This window comes from Gymnogyps californianus, chromosome 6 (genome assembly GCF_018139145.2).
Source record: "Gymnogyps californianus isolate 813 chromosome 6, ASM1813914v2, whole genome shotgun sequence".
Taxonomy (NCBI): Eukaryota; Metazoa; Chordata; class Aves; order Accipitriformes; family Cathartidae; genus Gymnogyps; species Gymnogyps californianus.
Genome location: NC_059476.1, coordinates 38,660,668 through 38,674,912, shown reverse-complemented (window position 1 = coordinate 38,674,912; position 14,245 = coordinate 38,660,668). Strand labels below are relative to the sequence as shown.

Below are 14,245 nucleotides of genomic sequence, written 5' to 3'. Positions count from 1 at the left end.
GTGCAAACTCAAACCCCGGTGTTCCTCTGCGAGACGAACTTGGTCCAAATCTCCGTGGTGCACTTTGCACTCTGTGGCGACCTCATGCCGGCTCCCTCGGCAGCGTTTAAAGTCCAGGGGAGAGGCGTGCTTACCTGCCTCCTACGCACAACAGCTCGCTCCCACTCCTCCCTGCCTGCACATCTGCCTGGACGAGGGCTCCGGGGCCTGGATCTGGACTACAGCATGCGGCTGCTTTTTGAGGCAGCGGTTCTGTGCCTGACCCTGGGCTTAGGGCAATGCACCGAGGAAACAAGACAGGAGAACACCGTCCACCAAGCTCCCAAAGCAGACTCATCCTATTCAGAGTGGGGCATCGGGGCCATCCGGGACAGCTTCGAAACAGTTAACAGCTACTTCGACTCCTTCTTGGAACTGCTTGGGGGAAAAAACGGCGTGTGTCAGTACAGATGTCGATACGGTACGTGAACCTCACTCTTGCTAGCTCCTCTCTCCTTGCCCTTTCCCCTCTTTCCCTCTCATGCAGAAATGCACAGCGCTCTCCTTCCCCGAGACCACAACCGGCTCCTATCCATGACCTGACCCCTGCTATGCTCGGCACAGAAAAGTCACTGCAGAGAGCCACAACTTCTCTGCTAGTGCCAGCACAGGGACACTGAACCCTCATCTTTCCCTCTCACCAAGAACAGCCTGATCTTGAAGCCACTGTGCTGTGTGCAAGGGGACAAGAGGAGAGGACACAGGTTTTATGGGAAGGGCATATAGGTAACACCAGGCTGCCCAGCTGCCTGGACCCCTGGAGAGAAGGACCAGGGTGGGCAGCGAGGCCCCGGAGGGGAGGACGAGCAGCCCATGCAGACCTCGCTCAGAAGGGGTTGTTAGTATTGCCAGCAGCCCTAATCTCAGCAACCTTCGGAGTGTCATTATTCAGCAGTTGCGAGTTGGCTAATAATGTGGGCTGGAGGAGGGGAGATAACAGGAAGGTAAACGAGACCTGATGTCACCATGGAGGAACCTTTAGTACTCAAGGCGGAATGAGGCAGCTGCCGCTCGCCTTGGACTTTAGAGTGATTTACCAAAAAGGAAGAGTTTGGTTTGTCCAGGGGGCAGGATGAAGGAGGTGACATCTCAGGGAGAGCAGGGCAGGAGGAGCACAGGCAGGGCAGGAGACTGGGCGTGTAGAGGTGCAGTGGGGCAGGCCCCTATGGTGCAGGTTTGTGGGGCGCTGGGCTGGCTGTGGGGCACAGGCAGCACCAGCCACCAGCAGGGTACCTGCTGAAACAACCTGTTTGGGAACAGCAAGGAGGTTCCCTACAGACTGTGTCCTCTCCCCAGCCTCCCGCAACTCTCCCCACAGCAATAATTGTCCTCTGTCACCTCAGCCTGCCCATCCACAACTGCCCGTCAGCCCTTTTCCCCCCAGCTTCATCCCACGTCCCTAGTGACCGCCAGGGCAAGACGCTTGTGAGCACAGAGGCGATTTCAACCCCTCTCCTTCCCTGAGCATTGGTTTTCACAGACACAGACTCCATACTTTGGAGAGATCCCACCGACTCAGTTTCAGTCTGTATGCACCCCATTTCTTCCAGAACGCGGGCTGCACGCTGCACCTCTCCAGCCTGCGCAGGGTTGTCCGTAACGCTCCCCCCCACACGCGGCTGGAGGGAAGCACCTCCCGCCCCTGCCAGGCCAGCAGCGAGGGTGCCGGGAGAAACAGATGCTGCAGGGCTGGGACCCCGGCTCCCTGTCAGGGCGAGAGGGCAGATGGGCCACCTTTAGCCAAAGTGGGGCCACAAGGAGAGTTTAAAATCAGCCTTAAATTTGTTAGTTTTTTTTGTTTTGTTTTTAAATAATGTGTATATATCTGTCCTCCCGCTCCTGCTAGCTCTGCTCCCCAGGCCCCATGCGAACAGCAAACAGGGAGCAGCAAGCCAGGCACCTCAGCCCCACAGACCTGCAGGGAGTCAGGCATCTCAGCCCATCACCTCAGCCCCACAGTGGCCCTGATCCCTCAGCCCGGGGCCCCATGGCACTCCCTGGCTAGGGCTGCCTCTCTGCAGCAGCTCAGGTGGGCCACGGCTGCTCTGTGAGGCCCATTGGTGGCAGTGTGCACCCTGGGGGTACAGTGTCTGGAGGAGGAGACCCCCATGCACACGACAGCATCGCCCCAGCACACAGGATGAGGCCGTTTGCCCATCAGGCAGCCCGTCCCCAGGCCCACAGTGTGGCAGCCCCACGCTGTGTGTGACAGCCTCCCTTTAGGTCCACACTACGCTCCAAATTCAGAGCAGAAAGGGACTTACCCTTCTTAACGTAGTGACTGAAAACCCTGGTAGTGGGCATAACGTGGCTGAGACTGCAGCGTGCCTGAGGCAAGGTTTGGGAAGGCTGATATTGGGAGCTCGTTTCAGAGAGTCTCAGGACTCACCAAGTCCTGAAGAAGTCATCGCTCTTGGGCACATCCCGAGGCTAGGGCTCTCCCTGCCCCTGTCCCCGCTGCCCTGGCCCTGCGCTCTTGGGCAGGGGGAAGAGCATCTCCACAGAGCGGCGCAAACGCCTGCCTGCTCCCTGGGAGCATCCTGAGTCTTGCTGGAGAAATGTTTTACCTCGAAAGGAAAACAAACAAGCACATCGTTAGCCCTGTTCTCATCCTCTGCTGAACAACTCATTAATTACTGGCTGAAGGAGGAAACTATTGAAATGCTGCCCACCCGCCCGCCTCCAAGGGTCTTGCTGGACACTTCCAGGACCATTGGTCCGTGCTGGTCTCTGGCACAGACATTGCAAACTGCAAGTGGAGGGGATGCAGGGATGATCCCAAACCAGTCTGTGCCCAGAAGAATGAACACAAACCATCTTTACCATCTTCCTGCTGAATCAGGGCCTGACTGCTTTTTCCCCAGGCACAAAGGAAAAATTATGCCTTCTACTTTCTTTCATTTCAGCCAAGAGACACCGATAATAGCTTATTTTGCCACGATAGAGGTCAGGACTCACCTGTGATTGCCACATCCATCTTCAGCTGAGCACGTAGCACTTGGCTGTTCTGGCTGTAAGACTCTCCTCTTGATTTTTCAGCAGCTAGTGAGGTCTGAAAAGCAAACAACTTGATGGATTACTCCCTTAAATCAGGACATTAAGGTTACACTGGCATTTGCTGGCAAATACCTCCTCCTCCTTACAAAATCTCTCTGGGCACCTTGGGAGGGGTGGGGGAAACAGCCTGAACTGGAGTAAATCCCTTGATAGCTACCTTCAGCTGTCTGGCCAGGCAGGACTTTAATGTTTTGTGCAGCATTTGGTCCTGAGGGACTTAAGATGAGGAGGCACATCCAGGCTGCGGGAAAAGAGCCTTCAAAAGTCAGGCTCTCCAACACAGCGCTAAAAGGCTGTGGTAAGTACAAGTACGGGCAATGTCTGCTCAAAGCCTGCTTGCCTGGGGCAGAGAAATAACAATGGACCACTCAAAACAGCAAGGAGCCCCAAGACCATCTATTCACCCAGAAATACATTCACTTCCCCCTGCCAGTGTACCAGTACTGCAGTGTCCGAGACCTCCTGCATGGCCCGAAGCTGTTCTAGCCAGCTGGCTGTTTTCCAGTCTCTTGGCATAGCTACAACAGCCTGGAGATATTAAAATGCATCAGGGAAACTCGCTTCCCATTAGAAACTCAACTTCAGTTCTCCTCTAAGGCCGTGCCAACAAGGCAGTGCCCTGACATATATCTTTATTCCAAAGAACAGGCTTCCTCAGCAATGCTGTGCTTCTACACATCAGCATCGCTCTTCAGCGTGCTGCTGTGCAGGTCCTGCTGTGCTTGCAGCTGTCTTCTGGTATCTCTCCCCAGCGATGCCCTGCAGCAAGCAGACCGACCACAACGGGTCCCTGGTGAAACACTGCTAGCAAAACAGCCAGTGTGACCCACCAAGTCCCTTCCCCTGCCACAGACGTGCCTATAAGGATGGGCAAGCAATAAATGATAACAAGAGCACTGAGTCGATGCTCATGGAGAGTCAGGAACGCCTATTATTTCTGCTTTGCTTTTGTTTTCCTGTTAGCTAGAAAACAAGATGTGGGAGAGACGTTAATTGTGGTGTCTTGGACTTTATCTAGCTGAGAAAGAGTTCATAAAGGGGCACTTTAGAAATGATTAAGCTTTGTTTTTCAGAGAGGAGGGGGGGCAGGTTTCCTACAAGGGCTCATCTTGAAGGCAGTTCAATGTTTTGTTGATCACCACAATTCTCATGTGAGATTTTTTTTCCTCAGGACAACTTTCTAAGACATTATAATAGCTGTAGCTTCAGCTTAATGGAAGGTTTCCTCTGGAAACACAGTTATCTCCATATCCCCAGTCTCACTCCTACTCTGACTTGCCGCCTTATCCTATTAATTGACAACGTGCCGCAGGAACATAACTTATCGTCACTATTACAAGCAAGTCATTAAAATTTGACCCCATCATGCAAAATTCACCTTGGATTGCGAAATTCCCTCTGCCTCCTACCTCAGTTCAGGAACATTTGAATTCTGAGTCCCAATTCTCATCCCCTTCCAAAGGACCAACGAGGCTGTGAATTGCATCGAGACCTGCGTGCAGCCCTCCTCTCATTATATTGCTTGGGAGCCTTGGGTTATACATTCAGCCCGTATATAGACATAATTCCTTCTCTCTATAGCATAACCCCCAAAATAGTGTAATGTGCAATGTGTCGTGAACTCAGAAGTTACCTTGCGTCAGCATACCTCAACGGACTTGAGTTATGTTTTGGTGCGAAGATAATCCTTTAATGATAGTGTGCTGCAACCAACTGATTTGTGCTCTTTTTCTACTGTTAACTCAGCTCTACCTGCTCAAAATAACAATGCTTTCTGCACTAGAAAATTACATCTGGAGCATGAAGCAGATCTGACCTATTCAAAAGGGGCCAAAAAGGTAGAAGCACAGTAGTAACTGCTGTACTGGGAAATACCTTCCCACACAAACGCCACCACCAGCTGGTAATGTCAACTAGAGAGCTTTATCTTGGCTTGCAGACAGCTAAATCCTTGGTGCATACTGCACTTCTGTAGGGCTGGAGAAAATTGGCTATTGGTGTCTCACAGCTGGGCAGGATTTCAGTTTGTTGTTTATTTGTTGGAAATCTGTTGTTTAAACAAAACCGCTCTGGCAATTTTTAATTTAGAAGGCGCTGGGAACATTCCTACGTAAGACCTTTTGAGGCATTGGGCTGTGAGGTCTTCTCAAGAACACAGTAGATTTATGGCTATATTAAACACTGGCATTTTAGGTACCTTGACAGAAAAAAGGTGAAAGCGTCTTAAATGATTATCAGTGCTGACAAGAAGATAACAGTGGAAATGGAGTTTGAAAGAACCCAACCCTGCCTGAAGGGCTAAATTAGATCTATTTTACGTCTATATAAATTCTCTAGCGGTGCTCAGGGAAGCAGAAACTTCACCCTAGAGGTGATGGACTTCCAGAAGGCTCAGCTCACACATGTTTTTGTTGGAGCATTCACACAGCTTACAAAGTTTTCCCAGAGCAGGGTTCAGATGTCTTGTTTTAACACCTCACTCTGCATTCGAGATCTCCCTTTTATAAACTCAGCTGGGACAGAAACAGAACAAGGACTGAACACACATCAAGGGACAGTACAGAGAAACCTGACTCCATGAGGGGCGGTCTCCACAACTTCTCCAGGGGAGAATCCTCTCCCACCTTTAAACAAGCTCCTCGCACAGGGGGGTCAAGGCACACAAGCAGCCTGGCAACTCGTCCTCCCCAAACAGGAGACGTTAGGTTAGATGGAGATGGGGGTTGAAGTAGGGATGAGAGAAAGAGGATGAGACAGGGCAGGGAATAGACAAACCTCCTTTCCACATGGACAGTTTCCACCCCAACCCCGGGCGCTCACCCCTCACACCCAGAGCGCTCTGTCAGCCATACACAAAGCCCCGGGATGGGCTGGCAGGCAGACAGGAGGGCTTGCACACCTTCAAAGCAAAGTCAAACAGATTAAATGGCTGCTGAAGCTTCTGTTAGCTGACTGTCTGCTGGACATTGGGTAAATCATTAAATCTACATTGGGTAAATAATTATTCACGGAGGAAATTCTTGCTCCTCTATGCATATTAAGAAGCACACTAAGGGAAGGCAGAGATAAAGGGATAGCAACTATCTGCAAAACGGGCAGTGCATCACCACATGCAGAAAATGGACCAAGACAACTCAGAGCAAGATCAGACATGCAAGGTCTAGCACAATTTCGCAGAGATCCACAGCTCACTAACACTCTGAGAGTGAGCTGAGGATGGAAAGAAATCCCCTTGCTAAACTAGTAGTTTAGCTAGTAGTTTCTTGGAGGAGCTAAAAACACATCTGGGCGATCCCAGCTGTGCAGAGTTCTCAGGAAACACGTGAAAAAGCTCCTAGGAGATTTGGGAGGTCTGAGGCAGTAGCTCTAGCATGGAGGGCTGCTCAACCACAAAACCCCACGCTGCAAAGAGAGACTTGCCCATTTGTAAGAGCTGGGGAGAGTCCCAGACCTAGGGACTGGACTCAGACCAGTTTAAACATCTGAGAAATGCTGGGAAGCCAGTTCACATACCACACAGTGCTGGCCATGCCAGAGGAGGTATGAGCCAAGTCAGGCTCTAGAGCCTCGACAGAACTGATCTGAGAGCAGGGCCAGTGTCTCAGCCAGCTCTAGTACCTATCCTTCGCTCTCTGCATCTCCGGGAGGAGAATGAAGCATTTGGGGATGCAGACCGGAGGGGAGCTGCCTGACACTCCTTGCTTTTTGGTGCTACTCTTGGGAAGACCGACTTTCCTAACATTTTTCCTTTCTTTCTCAGGGAAGGCTCCAATGCCGCGACCTCACTACAAACCCCAAGAACCCAACGGCTGTAGCTCCTATTTTCTGGGGCTCAAGGTACCCGAAAGTGTATGTACTGCCACACCCACCATTCTCCAATGATGCAATTCTCTAATCACAGTAACCAGCTAATAATATTGGGGAGGGAAAAGGCTTAGCTGTGCTATGCAGCGACTGTGTGATGGCTTCTCTTCGCAGCTGAAGCCAGAGCTCTGGAAAAGGGAAGAAATATCACTTATGTGGGTGTTAGGGGACAAACTATCTGCCTGGGACTGCCAGAAGACATGGTTGCCTGCCAACGGCAAGCAAGGCAAACATGTCAGTCTGAGCGCTACCTAACTTACTGTCAGTCACGGAGGCATTAAGATCTCAACTGCTGGTGGCAGTGAAACAGGAATCACGTAGACGGGAGTTACATTTACGAAGGACTGGCCCATTGCTCTGCTTGTCTCGGTAGGTACCAAAAGAGAAAGTTTCTTGGGCAGGTTAGCACTAGAAGAAGAAAAGGGGGTACCTGGCCAAGCAGAGCACCAGTGCGGAGAAACGTATGTTTATCAAGACCCTGAACAATCCCGTGCCCTTGTGACAGGACAGGGAACACGTTCAACGCCGGGCAGCTCAGTGACATAGCATAATGTGCAAACAGTAATACCTGAATGCATTCTCCACACATGGCCCTGTGTCCCCTCCCATGCTTTTTGCCTCTGCGGAGCACTGAAATAAACCTGCGGGCTTTAATACTGCACCCACTTGGTATTTTAAAGGCAATTAATGAAATCATATTGGAATCGCCAGGAAAAGCACTCCCAGGAGGCTCTAAGAGCAGGAATTACTATTTAGCTCATGCATTACTGCTGCCCATGAAGTCTGCAGCAATTAGGCAGATTCCTGCTCTGAAAAACCCTCTCTTTACAGTCCATTTTTCACGTTAGATTAGTTCCTTAAACTACATTTCATTGCAAACCTTGTGGGCATTTCTGTGGTACCTCCTCCTTATGCAGGCAGTCATGAGCGTTGAGTGCAATGAAGAAACAATTCATCTCCTAAATATTACATGAGGAAGACCAAAAAGAAGAAGAATTTATAACAAGCTAATGAGTCCAGTCTCTCCAGGAGACAGGCCTTCTTGCCCATCACCCCCATGGTTATTAGCTAAGCTTGCTGTTTATCTCCAAGCGAGTAGAACTCCCCTGACCAAGCTGTATTTGTCCTTGGCCTCACAAGTGCATCTCTGAGAAATAAGGCATTAATAACACTTATAGCAGATTTATTAGGCCAAGAAGCAGGACTTGTCAGGTTGTGGGAAAAGGAGGAAAGAGAAAAGGGGCCTTTGCCGCTGCTGGCAAGGACAGGAAGCTCTCCAGTGAGCTCTGACAAATGAGAACTAGCAAATGGTCGTGGAGGGGCTGTTTCCCACCCCTCTGCCAGAGGTTAATCCCCCACAACAGAGAGGAGAGAAGGGAATGTTGTCTACCCTGTATTGGACCTGCACTACTGTCGCCACTTTCTTTAGATGGTGAGGGAGAAGGATGTGTTCCCTCCTGCTGCCCCAGCCATTGAGGGTAGCTTCTGGAAAAGGAGCCAGCTGGGCTCTGCAACACCTCACCCAGTTGCAGCTGTTTGAGTCTGAGGCCATGACGCAGCCAAGGGACACTTCTTTTCTCTCCTTCCCCAGCTAGATTTGGGCATTCCTGCCATGACCAAGTGCTGTAACCAGCTGGACATTTGTTACGACACCTGCGGGGCCAACAAATACCGCTGCGATGCCAAGTTCCGCTGGTGCCTCCACTCCATCTGCTCCGACCTCAAGCGCAGCCTCGGCTTCGTCTCCAAGGTGGAAGGTAGGCTTCCTGGCTCGCGTCTCCTGTGGAGGGAACAAGCAATGGCAGGGAGGAGAGGGTGTGGGCAGGGAGCCCTTTCCTCGCCAAAAGAAGCAAAAATCTGCAGTAGGGAGCAGCACATCTGTCCTGTGCTTGTCACAGATGGGGCAGAGATGAGTGAGAACACTTAGATCTGCCCCTCCATGCACACTTCTGTCCCAAGACTGGAGACCTAAAATTATTTACATTCAGAAAACATTACAAAACACATGTGGAAAGAAAAAAAACCAAAAAACCAAAAAAACCCTAGAAGCAATTCCTTCAACCCTTGGATGCCCTCCCTGAGAGTTCAAACACCTTCACAGGAGACCAAAAAGCCTTCCAGACCCAGTAAGCAACACACTGAAACCTGTACGTGGCAAAAGGGCCAACAAACTGGGAGAGCCAAGGACAGGGACTTTCCGGGATCTGGTTCACAGATAAGAGATGACGATAGCACCAGGGACACACCACAGCGCGGGTGGTGGCTGAACCATTGTGGGGAGATCTGGATTGCTCAGAAGCCCCCGTGCTAACAAAGTTCTAGTGATGTGTCAGCAGCTCAAGAGCCATTTTGCCTAATTTTAAAAGCCTCAGTCTGGAAGTTTGAGAAGAGCTTTTTGGTAAATGCTGCATTTGGTAACCTCTGTGAAGGTTACACATGTGATAGCCCAAGCCTGCCTCTCGATCCTCTGTGCCAACATCAAGCACCTCTGCACTGTATGAGGAGGGGGAAACATCTTCCCCACCGCTACCAGAAGCCAGCCAGCTACCAGAAGCCAGCCATGGCAGGAAAGCCTCCCCCAGGCTGCTCCTCCTGAGGCCATTTCAGAGCGTCCCCACCCTCTGTAAGGCAGGTATCCATCTCTTGCAGAAGGGCTGTGTGGCAGTAACGGAGGACAGGCAGAGATAAGACCTTCCAGCCGTAGGTGACACTGAAACAGTTGAAGATATTTACAGGAGCTCATGTCTGAAAAACTGGCAGAGCCCTTGAGAACAGCCCATTCCCAAAGCCAAATAAAACTGGTGGTGCTGCTGAGTTTCTCGCAGCTAATCGCAGCCAGCCCCTCTGGGTTCATCCCCGCTGCTGATACCCTGCTGTAAGGCACAGTTAAATACACATTCGTTTTCCAAAGGTGCAGCCTGATTAGGACACACGGACAAGTCTGCATGACACCAGTACTAGTGCAGATGGCTTTCTACCTCGTCACAGATAAATGTTTGGAAAGAGTGTCCAGGCCAGCAAGAGAAAACAAGGATGTGGACTGAGATGTAAGCGCTACAGGCCAAGTACAGCCAATCTTTCATGGTCACCCTTGTCTACAGGTCCTCGTGCAGCCAACCTCTTCCTATCTCTTCAGATTTTCCCCTACCAGTTTTTCAGATCCCTCCTTTTTCCTTTCTGTCTGCAGCAGTGAAGCAAACAGATAGATCCTAGGGAGTTAAGGTGGAGCAGACCCCACACTCCGTGGCTGAACCAAGCCACCTCTGCCTATAGTCAAGTAGGACTAGATTCCTCCAGCATCTCTGTCCTGGTTGCTGCAGGAGGCGCAGGTAGTTGCTAACGCGAATGAACCTCTGAGCCGTCCTCTCCTCCCCTTGCTCTGCCTCCTCTTGCCTTGTGCTCTATACCTGCCGCTCCCTGTCCGCAGGGCTGCTCTGAGCAGCTCCTGTCACACAGTCCTCCTCCGCCGCTATCCCAGCTCTTATCTAGGATCCTTTCCACTGAGTCACCAGGAGTTCAGAGAAAGCAGGCAGGGAAGCACAGCTGCACTCCCTTCATGTGGGCACAAACATCCCAGCTGCAGCAGTGCCAGTTAAGCAAAGCCTTGGTTTTGCCACTGACTCGCTGCAGCCTCTCCAACCAAGGAGACTCCTAAAGCAGCAGGAGCACAGCAAGGTGCTCGGAGAGGCTGAGACAGGAGGAGACAATCCCAAAGGCAGGGCTTTCTCAAATCTATTACACATACAGCAATCAATGTTAGCGCCAGTGGGTAAACCCTAAAAGACCTGATATTAACCTATTTATTTATTGACAAGCAGTTTTGGGCTTGTTTTTTGGGAAGAGGAGGGGCTAGTAGTCAGGCAGACTGTATCAATAGTTCTGCTGTTGCAACCGCAGTAGGATTTTTCATGCTGGCTGGCAGCTGGCATTGTAACTCCCAAAAGCAGAAAAGGTTGGTTAGTAGTGGCTATAGACAAAACTGAGGGGAGAGGGAGTCAGGAAAGACAGTACTGTGGAGGTCTTCTGGGAAATCTGCTTGGTAAACAGTGCTATTTGCAGGGCCCCAAATGATCCATCAACCAGAAAAGCCGGACAGAGGCAAGAAAGGAAGGGGGATTAGGGGGGAGAGAAGTTAGTGCCAGATTGGTGCCACCCTAGGGAGACAAGAGCCCCCAGTTCAACAGAAGGGAACCTCTGGATTTCTAAAAATGCAATACCCAGAGAGAAAATGACAACCCACGCTTCCAACTGCAAATACCACACAACTCAGTGCAGGGCTCAGGCTGAGGTGCTTCCACCCAGCCCTCAGACGTCCCGGAGTGCCTGTTACTTACCTGCCTGATCTTTTTCTTCTCTTCAGCTTGTGAATCCATCGCAGACACAGTGTTCAATGCTGTCTGGACCCTGGGCTGCCGGCCCTTCATGAACAGCCAAAGGAGTGCCTGCATTTGCAACGAGGAAGAACGAGATGAATTGTGAGGAAGAGCAGATGCCCGGCCTCCATGAGCCTGCTGCCAAGCGTCCCCTCTCTGATACTGCACTTCAGCACAGTGATTTCTATCAGCCCTCTGGCCTAGCACGGGATGGGGGGACCTGGGCCAAGCAAAACACATCAACTACAGCTTTTGGGCAGAGGGCTGTGAAAGGGGAAGACAGCTTGTGAATATAGGGCAGTGACGCTTGCTGTCCACCACAGATGCAGTTCAACAGTCCTACTCCTTTCCAAGTCCATCAGCCTGAATGATCCGATGCCAATTTTCTCTACAGACTGATCAGGAGAGGCAAGCAAGATGCAGTGCTGGTTATAAACAAGGGGCTTTACTTGTTTGTTTGCCTTAGACACATGTGTATTAGCTCCCCCTACCCCTTAACTCTCTAATTTGCAGTGCGAGGCATTAGGTTTCTGCAGCCCCTGAAAATCCCAGTCCATGGACACACTATTTACATTTTTCCACCACTGGTGACAGACCGAAGAAGAGGGGTAATTTGCTTTCAGTACGTTGCTCACACCCATCCCTGACATTTTCCATCCTATCATTACACACCCTGACAACGCTGCTTATTTAAATACTTGGTGGATCCTAAAACGATTTAAAACATTCAAGGATTTGGTAAGCATGAGAAGGACTTTAAGTGTTTGTGATACAGGCACAATTCATATTTGGGCAGAAGGGGACCAAAGCCCATCACGTCTGACATGTGAAATCACAGTCTCAGGAGAGGAAGCTGCTTTTCTTTTGCAATGTCATCCAGATCTATTTAATTATTTTCCTCCTATATCATTTAACAAAGCTTTTCCCTTAGGATCCCTTTTTATACAAAATGGCCGGATATCCACCTCCATCTTTTGCACAAGGGAAACAGGAGACTCACAGTTGCCTTGGATGAGATATTCAAAATCCTGGAGGCTTATCTGTCAGGTGGCAGGGCGTACACGCTACCTCTGTGGGGCAGAGACGCTGCCAGCTGAAGAGCAATCAGCAGCCTCAGACGGCATTCTTTCTAAAATGTGGTTAATACTTCCATCTGCTATCGGGAGCTTTTATTGCATGCAAAATTAGAATTGAAAGTGGTATATGGAATTTCATCTACATACAACATTTGCAGACAGCTTTCATCTGTGTTTCTTGTCAAAAGGAAGTTGCTACTGGGTGCGTGTGCCGTGCCACGTAAATACTTCAGCATCTTCTGCAAACATATTTATGGTTATGTTCTTCCATCTGCCACAGAAAAGTTAAGGCTACAGAAGGGTGATTTAACAAGAATGGAAAGAGTCTGTCTTAGTTACTTTTCTTCTAGTTTGTGTTTAAATGTATGCATGGAGCTATAAATTATTTAATCCCCGTATTCCTGTTCTTGCCAGTCATCTTTGCTTTACAGTGAACAGCAATGAGACATTCATCTGGCCCCAAACAGACTGAAACAATAAGAGCCCACTGCTATTAAGACCAGGAAAACGGAAGTGACCGCATGAGGTGTAGTGGGATGTTTTCCATTAAGGAGAACCTTAATTTACACGGATCAGATGCAATGACATCCTTTCCTAGCTGTGCTAATGCCACTGGAGAGTGAATACCGCATTGCCAAGGTTCATCACAGTGTGTGTCCATCAGAGCATGAGGCTAGACAGACAATCTTGATTATCTAAGAAACACGTATTTTTGGCTAGGGATGCGAAAGAAGCATTCCTTGTTCCAGACACTTCCCAAACTTTGTATTTCGTTGGTGAAATGGTGCCTGTTGCCAGTTTTAAATGTAAGCATACTCTTATGATTAAATGACAAAATTTAAAAGGAAAAAAAAAATCTACCTTGTCTACACTCAATACCCAATTGGCTGGCAAATGTCTTAAAGCATTTTATAATTCAGGTGATACCAGATTAAAGCCAGGCCAAGCAACTGATGGCAGATGATGATATACACTGGAGAAATTGAAGGGTTCTGAACAAAATCTCTCTAATCCAGACACTGATGCGTTGGAGACACCACTAATATAAATCATAATTTCTTCATGCTTTCAGACCACCATTCATCCCAAAACACTACAGACTGCTGCACGCAGGGCAGCTACTGAATAACCACATTTTTTACTACAAAGTTAAGCTGTGGTAATCTGAAAAACCCTGTGAGCAGCTCTACAAGGAAACTTTTGAACCTTCAAGTGGTGGCAGTGACTCAAGAAAACCACCAGATAATCCTGTGTAGGAGAAAACCAGCGCATGAACTACAGTAAAACTTCTGCATCCAAACTAAGAATGGCTTCCCTTCTGCACCGCTCCTGCTACCCAGTGGTGTACAACCACTGAAGCAGCTGATCACAGGACTCTCCAGGTCAGTGCACAAACCTTGGGTGATCTTCACTTCCACCCTGCTCTGCACAGGAAGATGACACTGTGCTCACCCGATCGCTTCCTGTTGACTTTGTGTATTGGCAGGATTATTTGCAGCTCTTGCTGATGTTCAACCCATTCGGCCAGCATGCCCTCTCCTAGTCATGGTTCCCCAAACAGCAATCTCTGTGTTTCTGCTGAGGACATAAAAGCAGGGACTAGGACGGCAGGTAATAGGTGTTTACTCCTGGACATCCAATGTTCAAACATTCACTTTACATCCTAAGAGAGAATGAGGTGGCACCAGCCAGAACACCAACCGCACACGTTGGGCAGCACTGATGCAGCTCGGACTTTGAACTATGGTTGGCAGTGCCGATCGGACCTTCGGGAGCACCGGTCGGATATGTTGCCTTCTTGCACGCACAGTACCTGCTTGTGCAGTGTGTTTTGCT

At 49.7% G+C, this 14,245-nt stretch overlaps 1 protein-coding gene across 2 annotated transcripts; it reads left to right on the top strand.

Moving 5' to 3' along the window:
- The first annotated feature begins 225 nt into the window (after nucleotides 1–225).
- On the top strand, nucleotides 226–11,439 carry PLA2G12B (phospholipase A2 group XIIB). 2 transcript variants are annotated; one of them, XM_050898932.1, is made up of 4 exons: nucleotides 226–460; nucleotides 6,857–6,933; nucleotides 8,552–8,717; nucleotides 11,321–11,439. In XM_050898932.1, exons 1-4 carry the CDS (start codon nucleotides 226–228, stop codon nucleotides 11,437–11,439), a joined length of 597 nt encoding a protein of 198 aa, XP_050754889.1. The 2 variants fall into 2 exon arrangements, with proteins under 2 accessions (XP_050754889.1, XP_050754888.1); XM_050898931.1 differs by having other exon boundaries at nucleotides 6,857–6,945.
- Nucleotides 11,440–14,245: the final 2,806 nt, after the last annotated feature.

What these genes read in the sequence shown, in the direction of transcription:
- PLA2G12B (XM_050898931.1), top strand. Translation starts at nt 226, where the DNA reads ATGCGGCTGCTTTTTGAGGCAGCGGTTCTGTGCCTGACCCTGGGCTTA. An exon ending in GGCTCAAGGTACCCGAAAGT is followed by an intron (nt 6,946 to 8,551) that starts GTATGTACTGCC and finishes CTCCTTCCCCAG; the next exon opens with CTAGATTTGGGCATTCCTGC. An exon ending in CTTCGTCTCCAAGGTGGAAG is followed by an intron (nt 8,718 to 11,320) that starts GTAGGCTTCCTG and finishes TCTTCTCTTCAG; the next exon opens with CTTGTGAATCCATCGCAGAC.